This window comes from Lipotes vexillifer, unplaced genomic scaffold, assembly GCF_000442215.2.
Source record: "Lipotes vexillifer unplaced genomic scaffold, Lipotes_vexillifer_v1.1 scaffold147, whole genome shotgun sequence".
Lineage (NCBI taxonomy): Eukaryota > Metazoa > Chordata > Mammalia > Artiodactyla > Lipotidae > Lipotes > Lipotes vexillifer.
Window position 1 is genome coordinate 511,470 of NW_006778796.1, and position 22,618 is coordinate 534,087.

The 22,618-nt window shown below is 39.9% G+C and overlaps 1 protein-coding gene across 2 annotated transcripts in view; it reads left to right on the plus strand.

Moving 5' to 3' along the window:
* SLC25A27 (solute carrier family 25 member 27) overlaps positions 1 to 20,184 on the plus strand; it is a 25,742-nt gene extending 5,558 nt beyond the window's left edge. Inside the window, exons 4-9 of one of the 2 annotated variants that reach the window (XM_007451901.1) lie at positions 2,916 to 3,038; positions 5,259 to 5,371; positions 8,947 to 9,031; positions 13,429 to 13,521; positions 14,129 to 14,231; positions 19,372 to 19,999. In XM_007451901.1, the coding sequence (XP_007451963.1) occupies positions 2,916 to 3,038; positions 5,259 to 5,371; positions 8,947 to 9,031; positions 13,429 to 13,521; positions 14,129 to 14,231; positions 19,372 to 19,443 (589 nt within the window). In that variant the 3' untranslated portion in view covers positions 19,444 to 19,999. Of the gene's footprint in view, positions 1 to 2,915; positions 3,039 to 5,258; positions 5,372 to 8,946; positions 9,032 to 13,428; positions 13,522 to 14,128; positions 14,232 to 19,371 lie in introns of both variants that reach the window. The other variant, XM_007451900.1, reaches the window with a different exon arrangement.
* Positions 20,185 to 22,618: the final 2,434 nt, after the last annotated feature.

The window sequence follows — 22,618 nt, forward strand, 5'->3', positions numbered from 1 at the left end:
CAGGCGGACGCCCAACCACTGCGCCACCAGGGAAGCCCTACTTCCCTTTTTTTATCTTCAGTTTTCTCTGATGTGGAAGTTAATACCTACAACCAGGATTTTGTTTTTGTAAGATTAGAGGAGATGATGAATGTAAGTGCATATCACTTATAACATTTAAAATAGAAACAGAGAAAAATAGGTTAATACAAGTAAAATACACAGAACTCCAGTAGATCAATAAAAAATACATAAAGAACATAAAAGGAAAAATCAAGAAAGGATATAAACAGGCAGCTCACAGAAGAAGGAATGTAAGTGTTCATTAAACATGTAAAAATGTTCAACCTCACCAGTAATCAGGGAAATTAATTATAAGTACTTTTAGCCATTAAACTGTTAATGAGAATGTAAGTTACTATAACCTTTTTGGAGCATAAAGTTTACCTGTTAACATTTTTAAATGTGTAATCCTTTGACCTAGCAACTCCTTCTTTATGATTAGAATCATTCAGAAATATTTGCACCTATGCATAGAGTCTCTCACACACACACATGCACACAAAGATATGGACTGTAGCAGTGTTGATAATAGCAACATTTTTTAATTTAAATAACTAGCAATTTGGAAGTAGTCAAATAAGTTATGAGACATTTATACAGGGAGACCTAACACAGCTATTTGAAGAATGGGTTTTATATGAAGAACATATAAAGATGCCTACAATATCTTTTTTGGGCTGAAAAAAAAAATCCAAGTCACAACTATAAGAAAAGGGCAATAAGTAGAATTTCATCTTCCAAGCAAAATCTCTTGGTGCTGTTTTTGAAAAATTGTAATGTTTTAAGCTATACTAGTTGCTTTCCCAGAGTTGGAGAAGGAACAGACTAATAGTTCTTGCATTCTGTAATTTCTTCCAGATGTGAAAGGGTTAGGTAAGGAGTTCAAAGGAAACATGTCACCAAAGCCAGCTCTCAGGGTGGGTTGCCTCCATGTCCTCTGACCCAGTCAGAACAATTCACTCAGTCACTGGGTCTTTACTGAGTGATTATGCTGTGTCAGTCCTATACTTAGTACCAAGGATATAGTGATGAAAAAGGCATGGTCCCCCGACATAGTCCCTGACTAGACTCACGGTAATAGACACAGATGCTAAATAAGTAGAATCATGTAACAGTCACACAGGAGGTGTGGTTATGGGATTCGAAAAGAGAACAACCAGTGGTAACATACCGCATCCATCGCCGTGAGGAGCAACAGTCATGCTCATAGGTGATTGGTGGGAGCGTGAATTGATACAAGTACTATGAAAAGGAACTTGGCAGGATCAATCAAATGTCATATAAATGTTCACATTTCTTAGTGAAGAGTTAGCTGCTTGTATAAATTATGGAGTGGTCATAAAATGGAATGCTATGAAACTGTTTTTTAAATGAGGCAGCTCTATATGAATTGACAGAGATAACCTTTAAGAGCAGAACAGTAAACAACCTGGCATTCTGCATCTGTACTTTTGTTTTGTTTGTTTGTTTGTTTTTTGCGGTATGCGGGTTTCTCACTGCTGTGGCCTCTCCCGTTGCGGAGCACAGGCTCCAGACGCGCAGGCTCAGCGGCCATGGCTCACGGGCCCAGCCACTCCGCGGCATGTGGGAATCTTCCCGGACCGGGTTACGAACCCGTGTCCCCTGCATCGGCAGGCGGACTCTCAACCACTGCATTTGTACTTTTAAAAAAGATACTTTATATATACGCGCTCGTGTGCACAAACCGTCAGTTGTAACTTAGTGGTTAAGACTGTGGACTGTGCACTCAGACTGCCTGGGGGTTACATCTTGGCTGTACTCCTCACTGTGTGAGCTGTCATTTAACTGCGTTGTGCCTCAGTCTCCTCACCCGTAAAGAGGAAATAACAGTGGTACTAATGTCATAGAGTCTATATGAGAATTAAATGATATTTTTTAAAGTGCTTAAAACAGTGCCTGACGTAATGCATTCAGTGAACGCATTGTTATTATCTCTAGAAAAGTATAAGAGAAACTAGTCACTACGATCACTTCAGAAGAGGGGAACTGGGGATAGGGACCCTTTTCGACTCTGTACTCATTTGTACCTGTTCAAATATTGTTTTAGAGTACAAAGAAATTAGCTACCCCTCTCCCCCCAAGAGGCCACTGCCATAATCTCAGTAGAAGATGACTGGGGCTTGTGCTGAGACAGAAGCAGCTGGAGTGGGGAGAAGACGAAGGATTCAGGGCATGTTTAAGTACAATAGCCTAGACTTGTTCCCTGTTGGCTCCAGGAGGTGAAGACGAGGAAGAGTCCAGGGACAGAAAGAGTTTCTTCAAAGAGAGGAGCATTGTCAAAACCCCTTCTCCTTGGAAAACTACTAAAATAGTAATCCATAAAATTTGACTTACCCGGGCTTCCCTGGTGGTGCGGTGGTTGGGAGTCCGCCTGCCAATGCAGGGGACACGGGTTCGTGCCCTGGTCCGGGAAGATCCCGCGGAGCGGCTTGGCCCGTGAGCCATGGCTGCTGAGCCTGCGTGTCAAGAGAGGCCACAACAGTGAGAGGCCCGCATACCGCAAAAAAAAAAAAAAATTGACCTACCGGCCTTTGTTAAACTGATTACATCAATGCTGTTTTTATTCTCCAGAATTAAACTGTAGTTAAACTATGTCTTTGAAGCAACTGCCCTTCCTTTGAATTTCAGGCCATGAAAGGCCCCTGGCACTATAGATTTGAATTTCGACGCCTCCGGGTCCTTGAATCCTCCCATCAGTAAACAGACAAACCTGTGATTTGTCTGGGTCTATTCTTTGCTTCACTGTGTCTTAAATCTCTTAGGCAGGGGCTGTATAGGCATGTTATTGTTCCCTACAGAATCTGTGAAATTGATAGCAACCTTTAAAAAAATGTATCCCCTTTTATAATTAGGAAATCAGTGATTGGAGGGATGATGGCTGGTGTGGTTGGCCAATTTTTAGCCAACCCAACTGACCTAGTGAAGGTTCAGATGCAAATGGAAGGAAAAAGGAAACTTGAAGGAAAACCACTGCGGTAAGTTCTCCAACCAATGGGTAACTTTCCTTTCCCCCTTGAACATTCCCTAATGACATGCATTTTTGTAACCCAACATTCAGTAAAGACATTAATTCTGACTCTTAATTTGGAAGTGGTATTCACTAAGGGGAGAGGTGAGATGGACCTTTTCTTTGCCTGATAAGGTGTACATGTTCTCTACCAGACAAATTGTACATATGCATCGCTCTTTGCTGCTTTCCCAGACAAGGCGGCTAGATTTGTCCCCATTGCAGCTTGAATATAAAGAGTCTGATCACATTAACAGTTGCCCTGGTGTGAATTCTGATTCTGCCAGTGTGGCTTGGCATTGTGGAAGTCACTTAACATTTCTAGTCTGTGTCTTCATCTTTAAAAGGGACTGTCTCAGATGGTTTCCATGACAGAGTGCCTGGCTCATCAGGTGCCAGAAAGCTTGCTTTCTTTCCCTTTCTCTCTGAAGGAAGGGAAGTAGCAAGGTGAACCTTGCAAATTGTTCCTACTTTTCCCTAATTTCGCTCCTCTTTTCCCAAGTTTTTATTATTATTATGCTGTTGTGATATAAAATCCTCCTATTGCACTACCCCGTATTGTCGAAGTCTGCCTTTCTTCAAAGGGCCTCTTGTTCAACAATTTACTAAAATACCACTTAGGGCAGTTTCCCCTGGGAAAGGGGCACATCTTGCAGATAGATAGACAGACCTCTCCCAGGAAAGAGGAAAAGTGCAGGATGCCCTGAGTTGAGTATGAAGGGGTCTGATCCTCTGAACACTGCGGGTGTGCCACTGAGCCAGAGGTCAGGGGGGGTTGGGGGCCTCCTTTGGAGGTTCACCACGATCACTGCCCTCCGCTCTGCTGCTCCTCTGGCTCACTCAGTGGAAAGTGGGGTTGGGCTGTGGCAGTCCAGGCCCCCTTCCCAACAGGGAGATGAGTAACATGTACAGCAGAGGAGAAAAAATTACCGCGCTGGCTTAACCAAGTAGTTGACAGAATCCCAGGACCCGTTTTGTCATCCTGTAACAACTTCTCATTACTATGTAGCAGGGTGAAGTAATGTTGCCTTGGTTTGATACATGGAGAGAAGGAACCGTTGGGGTCCAGCAATGCCTGAGTTTTAACTGATCACCTCAATGTTTTTCCTTCTCTGTCTCTAATGTTGGACATTTTGGGTTTGATATAGTAGGAAAAAATATTTAATGTTGTAAAGAGTATGAACCTTGGGATCCGACAATCTGGGATTCAAATCCAGCCTTTGCCACATTTTAGCTCTGTTACCCTAGTCAAGTTCCTTAACCTCCCTAAGCCTCAGTTTCTTCAGATGAAAATTTGAATAATAATACATACTTCATAGAGTTTTCAGGAATAAATTGTATCTTATGTATATAAAAAGTCTGGTGCTTAATAAGTGCACAATAAATGTGCACTTGTTAACGTGACCTCATTCGTGAGCGTATTTCTTAAATAGCATAATAGCAATTATGAACGTCCTTCTTTTTGGTAAGACTCAGAGAGTTTAATGCCTGAGTAAAAGCCACACAGCCAGTAAGTAGTAAGATGGCATTTGACACCAGGTATGTCTGACTATATAAAACCCAGGCTTTTATTTTATATCATAGGTTTCCACATTCGGTTCATGGTTCAGCACCATTTTTCATCTGTGTGTAGAAAAATGTGCAAAATAAAGGCAAGGTAATAATTTTTCATAAAGCCCAAAGTATTCAGTTTTAAGAACTCTTATGAAATTGTCCTTCCTACTTTTTGGTCTAAAAATATCACTTCTTTTATGAGATGATATGAGAATTGATTTTTTTTGATGTTGTTTGGTAAAATTACAAAATTTGAAGGTCTCCCACAATACTAGTAAAATGAACTCAGAGGTCTGATAACCACTATTCCTGCCTGTAGTTAATATGGGCACAGATGATGTAAAATATCAAGAAAGGAGTTTTAATCTGTTTAATAATCTGAGAAGAGGATGTCACAGTTTATAAAGATCTCCATAAAAAATGTTTAAATCAAAAGTTGGCCTTTTTTTTCTAAAGAACTAATAAGTTTATCTGGAAATTAGACTTAACATGGATTGCTTTAATTTCTAACAATTCTAGATAGTTAAGATGTTACTTTACTCTAAATCATAACAGCTATAGGCAAAGCTTATACAATTGCATTCCAAACACAGGAACGCATAGAGTTTTCACATTTATTATTATTTTCCTTTAGATTTCGTGGTGTGCATCATGCATTTGCAAAAATCTTAGCTGAAGGAGGAATACGTGGGCTTTGGGCAGGCTGGGTACCCAATATACAAAGAGCAGCGCTGGTGAATATGGGAGGTAATGGAAACTTCGTTGAATTCTGCGAAGTCCTAATCGCCTTCATCATTTTAATTATAAGCACTCCATCGGGGAAAATGAGAATATGTATTTTATTATTTTTAATAATATGTACTGGCAACAGCCTTCCCTTATGTTGTAATGTCATAATTGAATATTTTCCCTAGAATATTTTCACTTTATTCTGTGATGATGTATGAAAAGGATTTCCTAAAACTAGCAAATTGTGACGATAAGGAGATAATACCAAACCATTTCTAAGGGCTACACTCCACACCATACCTTCCTCAGATTCAAACTGGTATATGTACCGTATGTGATGGTCATTAAATGCAGACTACAAATTACCCCAGTAATCCTGCTCCTCTTGCTGTATAATCCATTCTGTACAGCGGGGCACCTCAGGCTGGAAATCTGAATGTTTCCTTAACTCATCCCCATCTCTCGCTTCCCATATTCAGTCATTAATTTCTCCTATCTTTTAAATATTTCTTAAATGCCCCCCCGCCCCGCAGTATTATGCTACGTGAAATAAATCAGACAGAGAAAGACAAATACCATGTGATCTCAATGTGGAATCTAAAAAACAAAACAAAACAAAATGAAAACAGACTCATAGATGCAGAGAACGAACAGAAGGTTGCCAGAGGAGAGGAGGGTAGGAGGCCAAAATAGGTGAAGGGGATTAAGAGGTACAAACCTCCAGTTATAAAATAAATATGCCACAGGGATACAGTATAAGGAACTATTACAATAATATTGTAATAACTTTGTATCAGGACCGATGGTTACTAGACTTATTGTGGTGACCTTTTTATAATGTATGCACATGTCAGATCACTATGTAGTACACCTGGAATAACCATAATATTATACATTAACTATATTTCAATTAAAAGAAAGTTTCCCCCCTCAATGTCTACTACCTTAGTATCCTTAAAATGACTGTTTTTACAGTAGTAACCATCAAAACACAACTAGACCACTGCCACAGCCATCTAACTGGTCTCTTCCTCTGCCCTCAAATTTGTACCCAGTATCCATCAAGCTTTATCTAAAATACAGATCTGAACATGTTATTAGTATCTCTAAAACCCTTCACTGGCTTCTTATCACTCAGAGAATAAAGTGGAAACTTCATAACATAACACAGCAGGCCTGTATAATCCAACCTGTGTCTTCTGGGGTTGAGCAATTCATTGACTCTGGAGCAGAGAGGGAAGCAGAGTCAAGAGGTGAAATGTTCCACTGCCCGCACACACCAAACTCTTCCTCACCTCTGTACTCTCTGTCCTCAAACGTCTTACTCTGTTTAGTTTTCTTCTGCAGATCATTTCATACGTAGCTGAGGTGTCTTCTCCACCCGTGTACTTTACCCAGACCTCCTGCAGCCGCCCCTCCCAGGTCATGGTGTGTTAGATGCCCCTTTATGTGTTTCCATAGTTCCCCGTGCTTATCTCTGTTACTGGTTTTACCTCATTTCTTTGCTTTCTACTATGTGTCTATCTCCTCCTCTAGATTTTGAGCCCCCTGAAGGCAAGGACTATGTTTCATTTTTTTTTATTTCCCCAGTGCCTCATACATAATCAACGAACATTTAATGAATGAATCAGTGGATGAAAGACTCCTAAGACCAAAATTATATGGTTCTAAGAAACTGATAAATAGCATTTTTGAGAGGTATAGTAACATATCACTCAAACATCAAAGGGAATAAATCTATTTTATATACTGCTATTTCAGTCCGTTGATGTCTGCTGCATCATATTGGTGGATATTTTGGTTTTCAGAAAACCTTTCAGATTGTCGTTCTCAATTCATTGCTTCAAAATCTACTGCAGCCCAGATTTCTCTTCCAAGTTCCAGCTTATCTTAAATATATCACTTTGAATGTGTCCAAACCAAGCTCATTTACTAAATCACTTCCTTCCCTGTTCTTCCCAATCTCAAAATATGATATCATCTTTTTAGTTGAACAACCCAGAAACCTGGGCCTGATTTTGATCTCTTTGCTTTCACTTGCTCCTTACAGCCAACCAGTCACCAAATCCAGCCAGTTCTGTCTTGCATACGTATCTCAAGTTCATCCACTTCCCTTCATCCCTGAAGCCACTGCTTTGTCCAAGTAGTATTGATCTTCTCCTACTGGACCACTACAAATGTCTCCTAACTAGTCTCCCCACATACACCCCACAGCCATTTTGTCCCCCTATGCATCTGAAATTTTTCTCATCAGGATCACCGGTGCCTATCATCTTACTTTAAAACATTTAAATTAGTCCATTCTCATTTTCCCATCTCCATAAATGGCAGCTGTGTCCTTCAAATTGTTCAAGCTCAAAACCTTGCCGTCATTTTTGCTTCCTTTCCTTCCCTCCATATTCAATCTGCTGGCCAATCCCTGTTGATCCTGTTGATTCTGTCTTCAAAACACCCGAACTCTGACCAGCGCTCCACAATGCCTTTATGCAAGGCGCCATCATTTCTTATCCAAGCCGCCATCATTTTTTACCAGAAGAACCGCAACAGCTTCATATCTAATCTGCCTTGTCTCCTGATGGTCTGCTCTTAACAGAACAGCCAGAGTGATCTTGTAAATAGTGGCCCCGGTCAGTCATTCCTTTGCTCAAATCACCCCCTTCTCCAACTCTTGCTGCCTCTGCTCCTGTTAAACTAGTGTTCTTGCTGTTCTTCTAACCTACAAAGCTGACTTTGCCTCAGGGCTATAACACATACTGTGGCTCTGCCTGGGACGCTTTGTCAGAGATATCTACAAAGTATACTTTCTCGAGCTTCCTTAAGGTATCTGCTCAAATATTATGGCGAGGTCTTCCCTGATCACCCTATTTAAATTCACATACACCAACCTTCCCCACCCTCACACGCTCGCTGTCCCCTCTCCTTGTCTTGTCTTCAGAGCAGTCACTACCATCCGAAATGCCATGTGTTTACTTACTTGTTTATTGTCTCAGCCTCCAACAAAGAATGAGGATTTTGTTCATTTTGTCCACGGCTCTTTCCCCAGAGCCTAGAATAACGCCTACCACATAGCAGGTGCTCAGATATCGGGTGAATGATCAAATGCATCTACCCATTCTCACCTCTTTCCAGTTCCCTTCTCTGTACTTTGGTGTATGTAATCTTTACAAAAGTCCAGTATTGTGATCTATCCCTCCCCTGTTTAAAACCCTTCAACAGCTCTTCATTGTCATTAGGAAAAAAGTATACAAAACTTAATGTAGAATAATGACCAGGACCTTTTGTTTAAAGTGACAGAATCTCAACTCAACCTAACTTAGGCTAAAAAAAGGAATTCATCAGCTCCAACACTGAAAAGTGCAGGGGTTGAACTGACTTTAAGCAGAGCTGGATTCAGATGTTCAAATGATATAATTGGGTGTCTGTCTCTCTTCCTCTTTTCCTCCCCCTCCATCTGCTTTCCTCTGCTTGAGAACAAGAATGGGATCTTTCATCCTTCTACACATTCCTGCCCCATTCTTAGCACATTCTTGACACAAAAGACATTCATTGTTGAATGAATGATATTTAAGCTTTCTTTTTCTATGTATTGCCAGATTTAACCACTTACGATACAGTGAAACACTACTTGGTTTTGAATACACCACTGGAGGACAATATCATGACTCATGGCTTATCAAGGTAAGACTGTTTTAGTTTGTCTCTTTCTATTTTTTCCTATCTCACCCTTTCTTCCATATTTGGCATAAGTTCTAACTTTTGTCTCTTTCGATTGAGAACCTACTGATATCACCCTTAAAGAAAGGCAATAGTACATTTATAAAGAGCAATTTTCTTAAAAGTTTGTTGCAGCTAAAATGGGGAAGGGAGGGGCAGAGTTGCAGAATGTTTCAGGTTAAACCTCCCCAAATATTTGCACCTTGATGGGGCCATCCCAGGGTCAGATTCTGATAACTGATTCTCCAACTCAATTCAATGGGTACATCGGAGCATCTTTTAGGTTAAAGGCACTGTGCAAGGCCCTGCAGTGGATACAAAAGGTAAACCACACTCCTTCCCAGGGAGTGTACCAAGGGGAAAAGCAGGACTAGTGTAAAAAGACTGTACAGTAAGTGCTAAAAGAAAGGAACTAGTTACTGTAGAGTTGGGGTGGGAGGTGCAGAGAGAAAAAATAACCGCTCAGAAGGGCCTACGAAGGAGACAGAATTAGATAAGTGTTTTGAAGGGCTGTGGCTTGTGACGGACAGAGACACGATAAAGAAGAGCACCCTAGGAAAGAGAAACAGCTTAAATTCTTTGCAACACAAGTTCAAATTATCCATTAGAGTGAGTTAACTTTATAGATGTCGAGGGTCCTTATGATTCTATTTAGCTTCTGATCTTGTTTCCAAATTCTAGACCCCTTTATGCTATTTAGACAGCCCCAAAAGTTTGTGAGTAGTGCCAAATTAATGATATTTGGAGATATACAAATAGACATAGATATAAACGATTCCAAATTTCAGGTTCACCTTCACTTAATATTCCTAGAGTAGTTTTTCTTCATTCTTCCTCTTTTAAAATAAGTGTTATCTTTAGTGCTGCTAGGGCAATCTTTCGGTCTTTGCTCAGCTTTCTTTCACATTCCGAACTTTCCTCCAGGTGTGTTCACAAGCAACACCATATTTTCTGTGGCCAATAGTCCAGCCACCTCTTTCACAGAGAAGACTGAGGATTTTAGGCCTCTGTCCTATAAACATCTGTAGATATCTGTACCCACCCTTACATTCTTCCCTTCACTATCTTTGTCCATGCTATTCGCTCTGCTTGTGAGACTCTAACCCCAGTTTCTACCCAGTCAATCATTCTACCCATATCATCTTGAGAGATATTCTTGTCTTTCAAGAGGCTTGTCTGTTCAGTGTTATGATCTATTCTCGGAGCAGGATATTCAGTTCTAACAGCCCCACAGTGACGTTACCTCTTGTTTCTTTTTCATTGTCTTTCTACCCAAATGGTCTTCAAAATGCCACACTTCTAACTTAAGATTCAAGAATTTCCCAGCAGGTGTAAGTCTGCCTAACGGACCCGACTCCACCTAATGGATCTGTCTTTTCTGGAAAGACATAGGATTTCCCATCACTGTGTTCCAGCCCTAATCTGAAATAACTTCGTCTTACTGTTCTCTAAGTCAGGTTTTAAGAAAATGGGGTGACTGGTACTTGGTTCCTTCTGGAGCTCCATGCACTGGATCAGGTTTTTAACTGGGTTGGTAGGAGTCTGTGGGTACGTGAGGCAGCTTGAAAGTCGCTAACCACAAACTCACAGCTAAGTAGGTAAACAGTGCTGTGCGATCTGGAAGTTCTGCAGGCTGTGTCACAGGCTAAAATGAGCGATCGTGGAGGTTTGAAGGGGGTTGCAGCTGTGCCATCGAGAGACTTACACGAGCCGTCGGCGTCTGAGGGAGAGGAACCTGGTATGAAGAAGAGGAGTAAAAGTGGCGCAAGCACTGAACCATGTGCTTAGAAATGGCTAAAATGGTAAATTGTACGTTATGTATATCTTACCACAATTAAAAACAATAGTGTTAAGTAAAATGAAGTTCTGGGGCAAGGGAGGAGCAGCAGAAGACTGTGGCTAGGATTTTAGGGAGGTGGGGAGGCAGGTGGCAAATTACGTTACTACGGGATGCAGCAGAAAGCTGGGGTGTTGAATTAATTCAGGAAATTATACAGAACAGAAAAGCCAGAAAAATTCCCTCTTCCTTCTTTTTAAATCACGAGGCTGTTGAGAGGTAAAACTGTGCAAAAGGTTAGCTTACACTGTGTGAGGACCACAGTTGAGCATGATTATTTCGTTGATCCTGAGGGGGATTGCTGATTCTGACAGTTGCTGATGGACTGTTACAAACTAGCCTTGCAGATGGCCATCTGGTCTCGAGAGAACAGAAGACTTACCCAATCACTCTCGGTCCATTATCACTTTAGTCATGTCCTGAGCCTCACTTTGGGGTGTTACTAGCAAGGAGTGATAAAGGTCAATAGCAAAAAGCAGCAATGTTCATGCCAAGTAGCTTGATGAAACTGACGTTCCTTTTACTCCTCTCTCTTCTCACTTTGACCATCTTACCTGAGGCCTCCTTAATATACTGTATGCTCTCTTTTAATATTTATTTTTTAAAGGAGCCTAGCCAGATCGCACTACCTCCTCAAAACAATTTGATAAGGAGAGGATGAGGCAGGCCACTGGCAGCTGCCCCTAAGGTCTCTGTGTGCCAAATGGGGCGACAGTTGCCAAAGGGCGTTCTTGATGTGGTTATTATACAGGTAAAAAGAAATCCTTTAATAGTAAATTAATTAGTTAATGACTACTAATTAATGAGGGCTACCTACATTTAAAAAATAGAATTTATTAATAACATTAACACTCTGGTAGAAGTCGTTACTACTCTTGGCACTTATGTGTGAAGCTGAGCTGGCACCCAGCCTCTCTGAAGCAAATGGACGAGTAAAAATGTAGTGTTTCCCTCCAATCTTTTGAGCCACGAGGGGGAAATTGTGTACCTTTTGCTATCCTATTTCTTTGTTCTTCCTTACCTCTTGATTGGTCTTGTATGCTGTTTCTAGTAGACCTAAGTTTTAGAACGTAGGTGAATTTTGTGTTAGTTGAGACATTTCTATGTAAAAACGTGAAGGTATGTTAAAATAAATGATATTAAACTTGGACTTGCAAAGTATCTGAACAAATAGGAAAGAATGTTAAAAGAGCAGCAGTCTACACCTCCTGGGATATACATGGTGAAACAGTAAGTTCTTTCCACATAGGCAATGCCTGTCACGTGGACAAAGGCCCAAGAAAAGTTACATGCACGGTCGGGTCATTTGCTGGAAGATGTAAATAGGCCATATGAGCTCCTTCTCTTGAATTCAAGAATTCCTAAAGTGAGTTTCTACTTTGAACAATCAATCCTGACCTGAAAGAGTCATAAAGAGCTTGGGGACTTCCTGCTGCAGCAGTTTAGAGTAATAGAGTGTGAAGATTCCTAATGCAGCTTCAGCCTCCCTACCACAGAGCCTTCAGAAACTTCAAAGGCCTTGCTTGGCATGGAACTCAGTGATCCTTATCTCTGGGAGGTACTTGATGTTCCAGAAGGACATAAAAGTTTTCCACAGTTTTTCTTTCTAGCTTTCCACTAGCCCAGTCTGACCCCCCTGATCCCAGTCTGTGGACTTAGCTGCCACCTCCTGGGTCCTGGGCCTTCCATTTCCTGTGACTCAGGATAGCCACCCCTCTTCTCGTCATCTGTGTTTCTCCTGGAAAAGTTTACAGCAGTTAATGGGTTCTCGGGTTATGGGATGTTGATAATGTTCCTGTATTGCCTCGCTCATGCCCACATTCATAATGAACTGATGGTGGTCTCTGAACTGTTTAGACACTCATTTACAGAATCTTGATTTACTCTGTAGTGGGTTGGCCCCATCCATTTTGTCTGTCTTGAGTAACTGACCAGAACCCTTTCTCAAGAGGGGGTAATTATGAACCAAATTATGTGATTCCCCCACTTAACGATCCTTTCAATGACTTCCCTTTGCATGGAGAATAAATCAAACTCCTTAAATTAGCCTTCTCTGCCTGCTTCTTTAGTCTTTCATCTGGCTGGTGAGAAGGAAGGATCTATGTCGAGACCTGCCGTCACCCACCAGCCTTTCCATGACTGCCTGTCACTCAGTTACTCCCTATCACATGATCTCATTTTATTTTTTTCATAGCACTAACCACATCTGAAGTTATTCATTTCTCCTCTGCCTCTCCCAAGTGCGTGCCTTGAGGACAGGATCTTATCTGTCCTGTTTACTGCCTGCAAGAGTGCCTGCCTACAGCAGATGCTCAGTGTATATTTGTTGACTGGAGATGCTTTTTTTTTCCTACCTCTTTAATGAATTAATTTATCATTGATTTTAAGTTAAAACAGCATTATTATGCAGAATATTATAGTACTAGATTTACTATTCCATTCTTTCTAAATATCAAATCCCCTTTCCTTAAAATTTAGAAACTGCTACACATTATCTTTCGATTTCATTTATTTGTATCCATAGTTTATGTTCTGGACTGGTAGCTTCTATTCTGGGAACACCCGCTGATGTCATCAAAAGCCGAATAATGAATCAACCGCGAGATAAACAAGGAAGGTAGACAGAAAGTCTTCAGTATCCATGGATCTGAATGTCTGTAATAATATTGTTCTTTAAAGACCCTTCCCTGTATTTATTCTTGATGGAAATGTATTTTTGTCTTTACATGTGTTCAACCAGGAAATTGTTTTTATGCAGTTACCTGCTTTGTGTTTGATGGAAAAGTACTGTGCCTTTCGGGAAATAAGCTAATTTACCCATCGTATTATTTAGACACAAGGTGTTTATTATGACTTTGTGGTTTTCAAAGCGTTTTTGAAAATATACTCTGTTGAGAATTTCCAGAGCACTTCCTTCAGAAGCTTATGACTTAGAGGTAACACGGGTAATTTGACCTGATATAAAACAGTATGTTCTCTCTGGAAGAGATCAGGTGGAGTGAATTCTAAGTTATCAGACCAAGGATGGGGTGAATCAGGAAACTCAACCTTGAAAGTATCTTTAAACTCAAAAGAGGTGCTCTCCATATAAAGAACCACAGATATTATTTTTTCTAAGCTAGCAGAAAATAGTTAAGTAAGTTTTCTTAGACCATTTAAACATTCTATCTATACATCTATTTACACATAAGAAATTTAACAAAATTGTCTTCTTTCCTTTTTAGGGGCCTTCTGTATAAATCATCAACTGACTGCTTGATTCAGGCTGTTCAAGGAGAAGGATTCATGAGTCTCTATAAAGGCTTTTTACCCTCTTGGCTGCGAATGGTAAAGTTAGGTTTTTCCTGCCTTTGTTTTTGTTTTCTTTATATTGATTCTTAAATCACTTTTCCTCTCTAAATATCATCCTTTTCTCTTCTGGCTTTTGGCATGGTTCTGCCCCCCATCATGGTTCTTTCTTTCTTTTCTACATCTCTTTTCATTTTCTTTTACCTCCAAGTCCCTTGGTAGATTAAGGTAAAATAATTCAGTTACATCAGAAATGAATAGGTTGATATTACGTTGTTAGAAAGCCAGTAGATAGATTGTTCTGAAATGTAAAGCCTTTTGCTATTTAGCCAAAATATTATACTTTGAGACAGGTATACAGATTTCGTACTAGAGATCATTCCTATCAAAATGTTACTGTTTCAAACAAAATTAGTTACTTTGATGATAAATGTTGCATTACCCATTAATACTTACCACCACAAAGCTCTGCTTAGGAAGAAAACATTATATAATTTTTATTTGGTCTGGATGCTATTTTTTATTGAAGTGAACTAAGATGTAGAATTAGATAGACTTATGGAAGTAACATAACAAATATAATAAAAACAAGGTACTCAAGTATTTGGTAAGTTTGAACTTATTTGAAAGAATGGATGAGTTATGGGTTTAGAAATTCAAACAATCAATACTTTACACAATATGATATAATAATATTAACTGAGCACCTACTCCATGCAAAGCCCTGTACTCAGTGCCTGGCTTTGGGATGAACCTAAGAGTCTCAGCCCCTGCTCCAGTGCGGGAGTTTCCAGTCTAGGTCAGGAGCTTCCAGTCTAGGTCAGGACAAACACTGAGTAAGAAACCAGCAGCAATGAGTGGAAGAGTCGGGGGCATGGGTTGGGGATCCCTGGTGTTATCAGAATATGTATAGCAAGTTAGGACAGCCTAGCCTGGGAAATTAAGAAAACCTCCTTGGAGAATGGACTTCTGAATTGAGATGTGAAGAATGAGTAGGACTTTGCCAGGTCAAAAGGGCAGAAAAGAACATTCTAGATGGAGGAACTAGATGGAGTGGACAAAGAATATGACACATTCAAAGAACTGAAGAAAACCCAGCTGTCCAAGGCACGGAGCTGTGGACGTGAGCAGCACAGGGTGAGGCCAGAGACAGGCAGGGACCGGATCAGGAAGGGCCACAGGACCCACGAGAGTGAGGGGCATTGGCTTGATGACGTGTGCACTTTGAGCAAGACCATTCTGGCTGCCATGTGGGTTGAGGAAAGACCAGGAGTAGTGATAGATGACAGATAATGATAACTTGGACTGGAATATAGCAGTGGGGACAGAAGAAGATAGAATTTTAAAATATTTAGGAGATAGAAAGGAGATAAAAAAGAACATGACTGGATGGGGAAATGGTTGCAGAAGGCAAGGAAAAGTCGGGCTTCATTCCCAGATTCCTGCCCTGAGCAATGATATAATTTCCTAAAATGGGGACCCTTTGCAAGGAAGAAGATTTTGTGGCAGAATAACAAGTTCAGTTTGGATATGGTAAGTTTGGGATACTCATAGGTCATCTAAGAAGAGACGTCTAGATGACTAGCTTAATATATTGGCCTGGATCTTAGAATCATGAGGATGGAGATTGAGATTTGAGCACTGTCTACACACAGATAATAACTGAAGCTTTGGGGATAAATGACATCACCAAGGGCAGTAGGTATCTATCTATTAACCTGAAATTAACAGCCAAAGCCCTTGGCAATATCTGATACAAAAGCATACCTAAGTTGTGAAATACAATTTTGATTGTCTTGATTGTACCTTGAAGTTATCTCAAATCTGTGGCTATTTAATGGAAAGGAAGATATTGACTTGGCCTGCATGAACCAGGCACTATTATAAGTGCTGGTAACACCAAGAAATAAGATGTTTATTTTTTTTTTTTTTGCGCTAGAGGAGCGTACAATGTGATGGGAGAAGATAGACACGTAAGTAGTTAAAATTACAGAAATTATGAAGCTAATATTACTAAATCACTTGGTATATGGCCAGTGCTATGCTAATCATGCTCTCAGATTAACTCACTGAATTCTCCCAACTATCTATTTAGTAGGTTACTATCATCTCTCTCTTCTACAGAGGAGGAAACAATATCGTAAAGTGTCTGAATAACTTGACCGGTCCGGGTGGTTAGTAACTGTGGAGCCAGGGACTCAAACACAGGCAGTCTGACTCAGAGGACCTAGTCTTACTAAAGAGGCTACCAGTGCTGTGAACAAAACAGGAGAACACAGATAGTGGAGTAAAATGGCTTGAACTCTTTGGGAAGTCCCAGAAGGCTTCCCAGAGGTGATATTTGATCTGAGCTTTGAAGGATCAGTAGGTGTTTTCTGGATCAGTAGGTCAAGAAAAGCATGAGGGGGCCACATGAGCAGGGGCAGCAAGTCATGTACGGCCCCGATATGTCTGGTGAACTGCAGAAAATTCCGTGCGGCTGGACAGTAGGTCCTCAGCGGGCAGGCGGTGGGAGAGAACGCTAGAGGAGCACTTAGGGACCAGGCTGAGAAAGATCTTGGGGGGCAAGTTCAATAGTTTCGGTGAAACTCTGCAGGTAGCAAGCATCTGTTTGAACATGGAAGCCATGTGCTAAGATTTGCTTGGGGACAAGACTACTGTGGCAGCAATGTCAAAGCTACGCTGAAAGCTAGAACGCAAGAAAGGGCGTTTCGGCAGTGGTCTAGCCAGGAGATGATTGTAGAAATGGAGAGGAGATGGATTCCAAGAACATTTGTGCTTGACTCCACAAGACTTAGTAAACGATCAGATGGAGAAAGGGAGGGAGGGAGAGAAGGAAATGGGACTTTGATGTTTCTAGTGTGAGAGACTATGAGGACGGGTGAGACCACTGATGAAAAACAAAGTCGGTCAGGAGAAGTGAGGGGCAGGGAGAATATCACGTACAAAGAAGCGCTGAGACCAGCTGATCTGACCAATTCTCTTTATACATGAGACTCAGGAAGTATAAATGACCCCAAAAATGAGTGCTTAATATATGACAAGCTCTGTGCTAAGCTCTTTACACACATTAATTATCTTTTTAAGTCTTACAAGAACCTAGTAGAATAGGTGGGGTTATCCTCCTTTTTCAGATTAGAAAAACATGGCTCAGAGTATATAAGAAACTCGCTCAAGTTCATGTAGCTAGTAGATGGCTGAGCTGGGAATTAACTGCAAGTTTGTTCAACTCTAACTAAACCCATGCTCCTAACTAAGACAGTATACTGAATTTCTCAAGATCCTACAGCTCATTATAGAAGTTTTAAAAGAAAAGAGACAGGTCGTGGTGATGGAGAAATGTTACCAGAGACAGGCTGGATTACCACCAAAGATGACCAGGGTGGCACTGCCTTGTTGATCTATCACAGTGCAGAACCCTGAGCTTAGAAGCCTAACTCCTGAGCACTTCCGAGTAAACTGGCCTTGCACATACAGATACCCTTCAGCCCAACTCGTTGAAACCGATGACTGGACCACAACAGTGGCTCAGCCACACTGAGAAATACACTTGGCCAGTGATCCAGATGCTGAAGTCCTCTGGACAGCTAACTTCAAGCTATATGGGAGCCAAATTATAATCAGAAGGTTGCTTGCTGAACACAGAACAATAACAGGAAGAGCTTATTTGTGAACTTAATATTGAAAAAGATACACCCAGGAGCACTTATGTGTTGAGCCCCACAGTAATAGGAATGGAGAAAAACTTTTTTTTTCCAGCAGTTATGACAACATGGGTTCACATACACTTGGATTATTTTCGGTGGTACAACTATGCCAGTGAGGAAAAAACAAGTAAAAGCATGTACTGGCCACATGCGCGTCTACGAAGAGTCTCAGTATATCCCGTTTATATACCATGCGTGCTATTTGGCTATATGATCTTCCTCTAACTCCTCTTCAAAACCCAGCTAAACCCAATCCCAGTTCCTTCCACTAGTTAGAGAAAATATGACCTCGCTTTGCTCAATCCCTGATGAATATTTATTTCATTTGCATACAGTTTGGGTGCTATGAAGAAGTCTGATTACCAGGGCAAGTAGGAATGATTGTCTAGTCCATTCTTAACTAAGACCTCCGCTTCTAGATCCAACTGAAGTCATATCCTTGGCTCACTTCATTTTTATTGTCACAAGACTGTGGTTTCATCACAGCTTCTTTATTTTGTCTGTGTCTTTGTACATTTCACTAAGATGTCTTCTCCTAAATCCACTATTATATTCTCAGTCTACCAGTATAACTTGTGCAATATTTCCAAACACGAATGACATAAATATTGCTTTACAAACTTTCTAACCAAATACATTTTACATTCTAATTGCTTAAGCTTATTTCTCCACTCTGACGCGATCAGAGTTCCTCGCTGATCAATATTACCCATAACCTATCAACCAAACCAGAACTGGATCCGAGTTAAGAACTGGATCCGAGACACACTTTCTCTGATGGCTACTTCCAGTGTTTCCTCTGTGATTTCCCTCTGTGTCTTTAGCGTTTTTATCCTCTGTTATCGAATAATCCTCATTCCCTTATAGTTCCTTTTGGCACAGTTACATCTTCATAGTCAGTTCTTTCTGAGTTAAAAGCCCTTTTCTCCATTTAATGTGAATTTTTATATTCATTAGGTGATACACCAGGTGTTGGTCTTATGACCTAACTCTCAAAGGATAATCTTTCATCTTCACTTTCAAGTTCTTAAGCGCCCCCTTGTCATGCTCCATATGTAAACCACATGTAGAGGCAAGAAGCCCAGCCTAGAATTCAGGCATGCTGAGCCCTAGCCTTTTATCCAGTAACAGTCAGTAAAAGGAACCCTGGAATGGAAGCCAGAAGCCCATGGTCTAGCTCCACAATGTGCTAACAGGCATCTGATTGCCAGGTCTTAGTGTCCTCATCTGTAAAATAGGGATATCAGTACCTTTCCTTTCCATTGTAAATTGTTCAGAGAAATCTGTGAGAAATAAGACATGAAAATGCTTTGTAAATTATAAGGTGCTCTACAAAGGTGAAATACCAAAATACTTGTTTTCAGCCTAAGTGGATTCAAAATGAGTTCATCATTCAAAGATGTGTATGCATATGTTTAGAAGATTTATAATTGCTTTGAAATATGCACTAACTTCTTTGGTTAATCTTTCAGACCCCTTGGTCACTGGTGTTCTGGCTTACTTATGAAAAAATCAGAGAGATGAGTGGAGTCAGTCCATTTTAAGCCCTTAAAGATGCAGCCCTTAAAGATACAGTGTTCATTATCATTGAAATGCGGGCATCTGCAACATACACCCCCTATTATTTCTACCTCTTTAGGACGACACCTTACTCCACAGAGACTGTGATTTATAGGGGGCAGCACTTTATTTTTATCTGGAAACCCAAGTTCTCTTTGACTCCTCTTTTTGTTCGAAAGCAATCTGATTGGATCACACAAGGCCTCCCAATGAGACCCAGCCCAGTGTTTTCCAAGGAAGAGTCAAATCCTGACCACTTACCTTGAGCAAGAAGATTCGACCTTCGAGATGCTATTCTATGCTGAAGAGCTTGCTTAGAGGAGGAAATGCCGGAAGGGAGACAGCATCTTAGACCTGAAGCAGACAACAGTAATGTGGAAAAATACATACGTACATAATGACCACGGAACATATTTAACCTGTCATGTCAGTATTTACGACTGAAATTTGATAATTCACTTTTCTGTTGCCGTTAAAGTGTGCATACTTTAAATTAAAGGGAGGTGAATGAATAAACATTTTGAGATTTCCCTAGTGTTGAAGGAAGTTGATGTACCTTTTCTTGCCAGGAGGATGAAAAAAAATCAAGTTGAGATGATGTTTGGATCTCAAGGGAAGAAGCCGTTTTCCGTCAGTGCCCTGTCGTTAGTTGATCTGTGTTCACTGGTTAGCTCTCCAGCACACAGGCTAAGGACTTCCTGACAGCCACCGACCACATCTTGATGAAAACAGAAAAGAGTGTTTGCTTTGTGACATATCCCATTCCAGCTTGAATTTGTCACTAGCTCTCAAGAATATCAATATATGAAAAACGCAGTTTATTTGATTAAAGCTCGGGTGGACAGGTCCTTTTAATAAAGAAACATCTGTTATCATCAGCCTCTCGGTGGCACGTTAAAAGCAAAGCTAAGATGAAGTCAGCCGACATAAATCTTTTCTTAATCTCCCCTTCCCTAACGCTCAGGGTCCTCGAGAGAGAGAACTCAGAAATCACACTAAAGCTGTCTCTAGCCTGAATGTTATTCAATTTGACAAAGCCTCCTGCCTAAAAAGTGATAAGTATAAACTGCTTATGGTATACAGTTAATGTCTCCAATCACTAAATCACATCCCTTTTCTTAGAAAGGTGAGAGATTTCTTCAGATTCACCTCTATACCACCTGTTCCCCCCAACCTCAGACAGTGGGCATTTCTGGATGGATGGCTACAGTTATGGGTAGAGGCTGTAACTGTGAAAATAGGAAAACCCCAAAAGCTCAGACCCAAGAAAGACCGTGGAGCTGACCAAACAGGATTTATCATGGGCATGAATGATGTGGAACAGAAAAAAGTTTACAAGTACCCTGTGGTTGCACTAATGTATAATCACTGCCATTTAAGAGGGGAAGTATGCTTTAAAATATATTTTAATGTGATGAACTAATATGCAGTGGTTTATTGTTTTTGTAGAATTTATAGAATGTGAAGTTTAATCTCTTAAAATCTTTCGGTGGTCTACTTTTCCATTGCATTTGTCAGTCTGTATGAATTGAGTTGTTAAATATATTTAAAATAATATTATGTACTTAGGTTCTCAAGTGTTCTGTATTTGAACCACTTTAGGAAACTTTGTTTTTTGTGTGTATTTTATACATTTTTAAATCAAGTAAATATTGGATCAAAATAATCATATGCAAACTGGACCGTGAAAAAATTTATTTAGCTTTATTCTTTGAGGGGCTTGAGGTAAAAACATTGCTTACATAATGAGACTATTACTTGGTGTCTGGATTCAACACGAATAATTGGATTTTTTTTAACTGGAAATGACTCCTTAGGATGGTCTGGTTTAATTCTTTCATTGTCTAAGTTAGGAAACTGAGGCCTAGAGAAGTTGAGTTGTTCATGCTCATAACTTACTTAGTAGCAGAGCCAGGATAAAGATACAGACCTCTTAATTATTATTACAACTGACAGTTATTGTACACTGATTAGGTACCAAGTAAATGCCTTATGTTATGTTATCTTCACAACATCCCAGTCCAGTGCTATTGAATCTTCCAAAAACAGATTTTTTCTTTATGGCATTTCTTGTCTTAGACATTTTAAATGAATTTGAATTGCCTTTAGGATACATTTTAGAATGGAGTCACCATACTTTAGCTAAAACATAGAGACCCTCCAGAATCTGACCAAATCCTGTAGATCCAACACATGTATCCTACCACAGTTATACTTTTCCAGTGAAATCATTTTCATTTTTGTATCTTGGAACTTTGCTTGATTTTACCAACTTGAAATCATCTTGTTCCTCTCCAAAATAACCCACAGTAAATAAAAAGAAATGAAATTTCAGTAGTTTTGTGTCCATCCTGAAAGCCAGCCATTTCAGCCTCACTTTCTTATAATACAGCTGTTGGGGGCATTTATCTTCAGCTCAATATTGATAATACTTAACCTCTGAGCTGCCTTTGCTTAGCTTCCCCATTTTTTCTCTTTGCAAATGATTTTTTTTCTCACTGAAAGATACACATGTTCTTATTTTTAATTATATACAGTCCTTTGTTTTTTATATGTATAAGTGAATTAGCATATCTATCTAAATAAAGAGATAACATTTCTTAAATTCACTTTTAGTGAGGAATAATGTGTCTTTATCAAGTGCTCCAAATCCTATTTAATTATAAGCCACTAGTGGTAGGACTATTATATAAATCTCTACTCTCATTAGTAGCATTTCTTTGCTATTAGGTACTCAACAAAAGTTACATATGATGTGAGTCAATTAATTTTGCCTTCATTATTTTAAGATCTGTACCTATCATAAGACTAGTCTGAAATTTCTTTCACTTTGCCAAGAAAAAAAGGAAGGAAACAAATTCAGGGAGGTTTTAAGTGTAAAAAAAAATTACTTTTCTGTCATCTTCAAATTTTTAAGTATAACCATTTAGGTACAATTGAAATAGTTATACATGTCCTTTTCTGTTAATGAAAACAGATTCCCTCAGGACCTCCGTTGGAAAAATGTTTAATACTTGGTGGTTAAAAACACTGAAGGTGAAAATAATTGATTCTCTTCTCCCCAATTAAATCAGACCTCTTTAAAAATGATTACCAAACAAATATATATATATATATATATATATATTTTTTTTTTTTTTTTTTTTTTTTTTTTTTTGG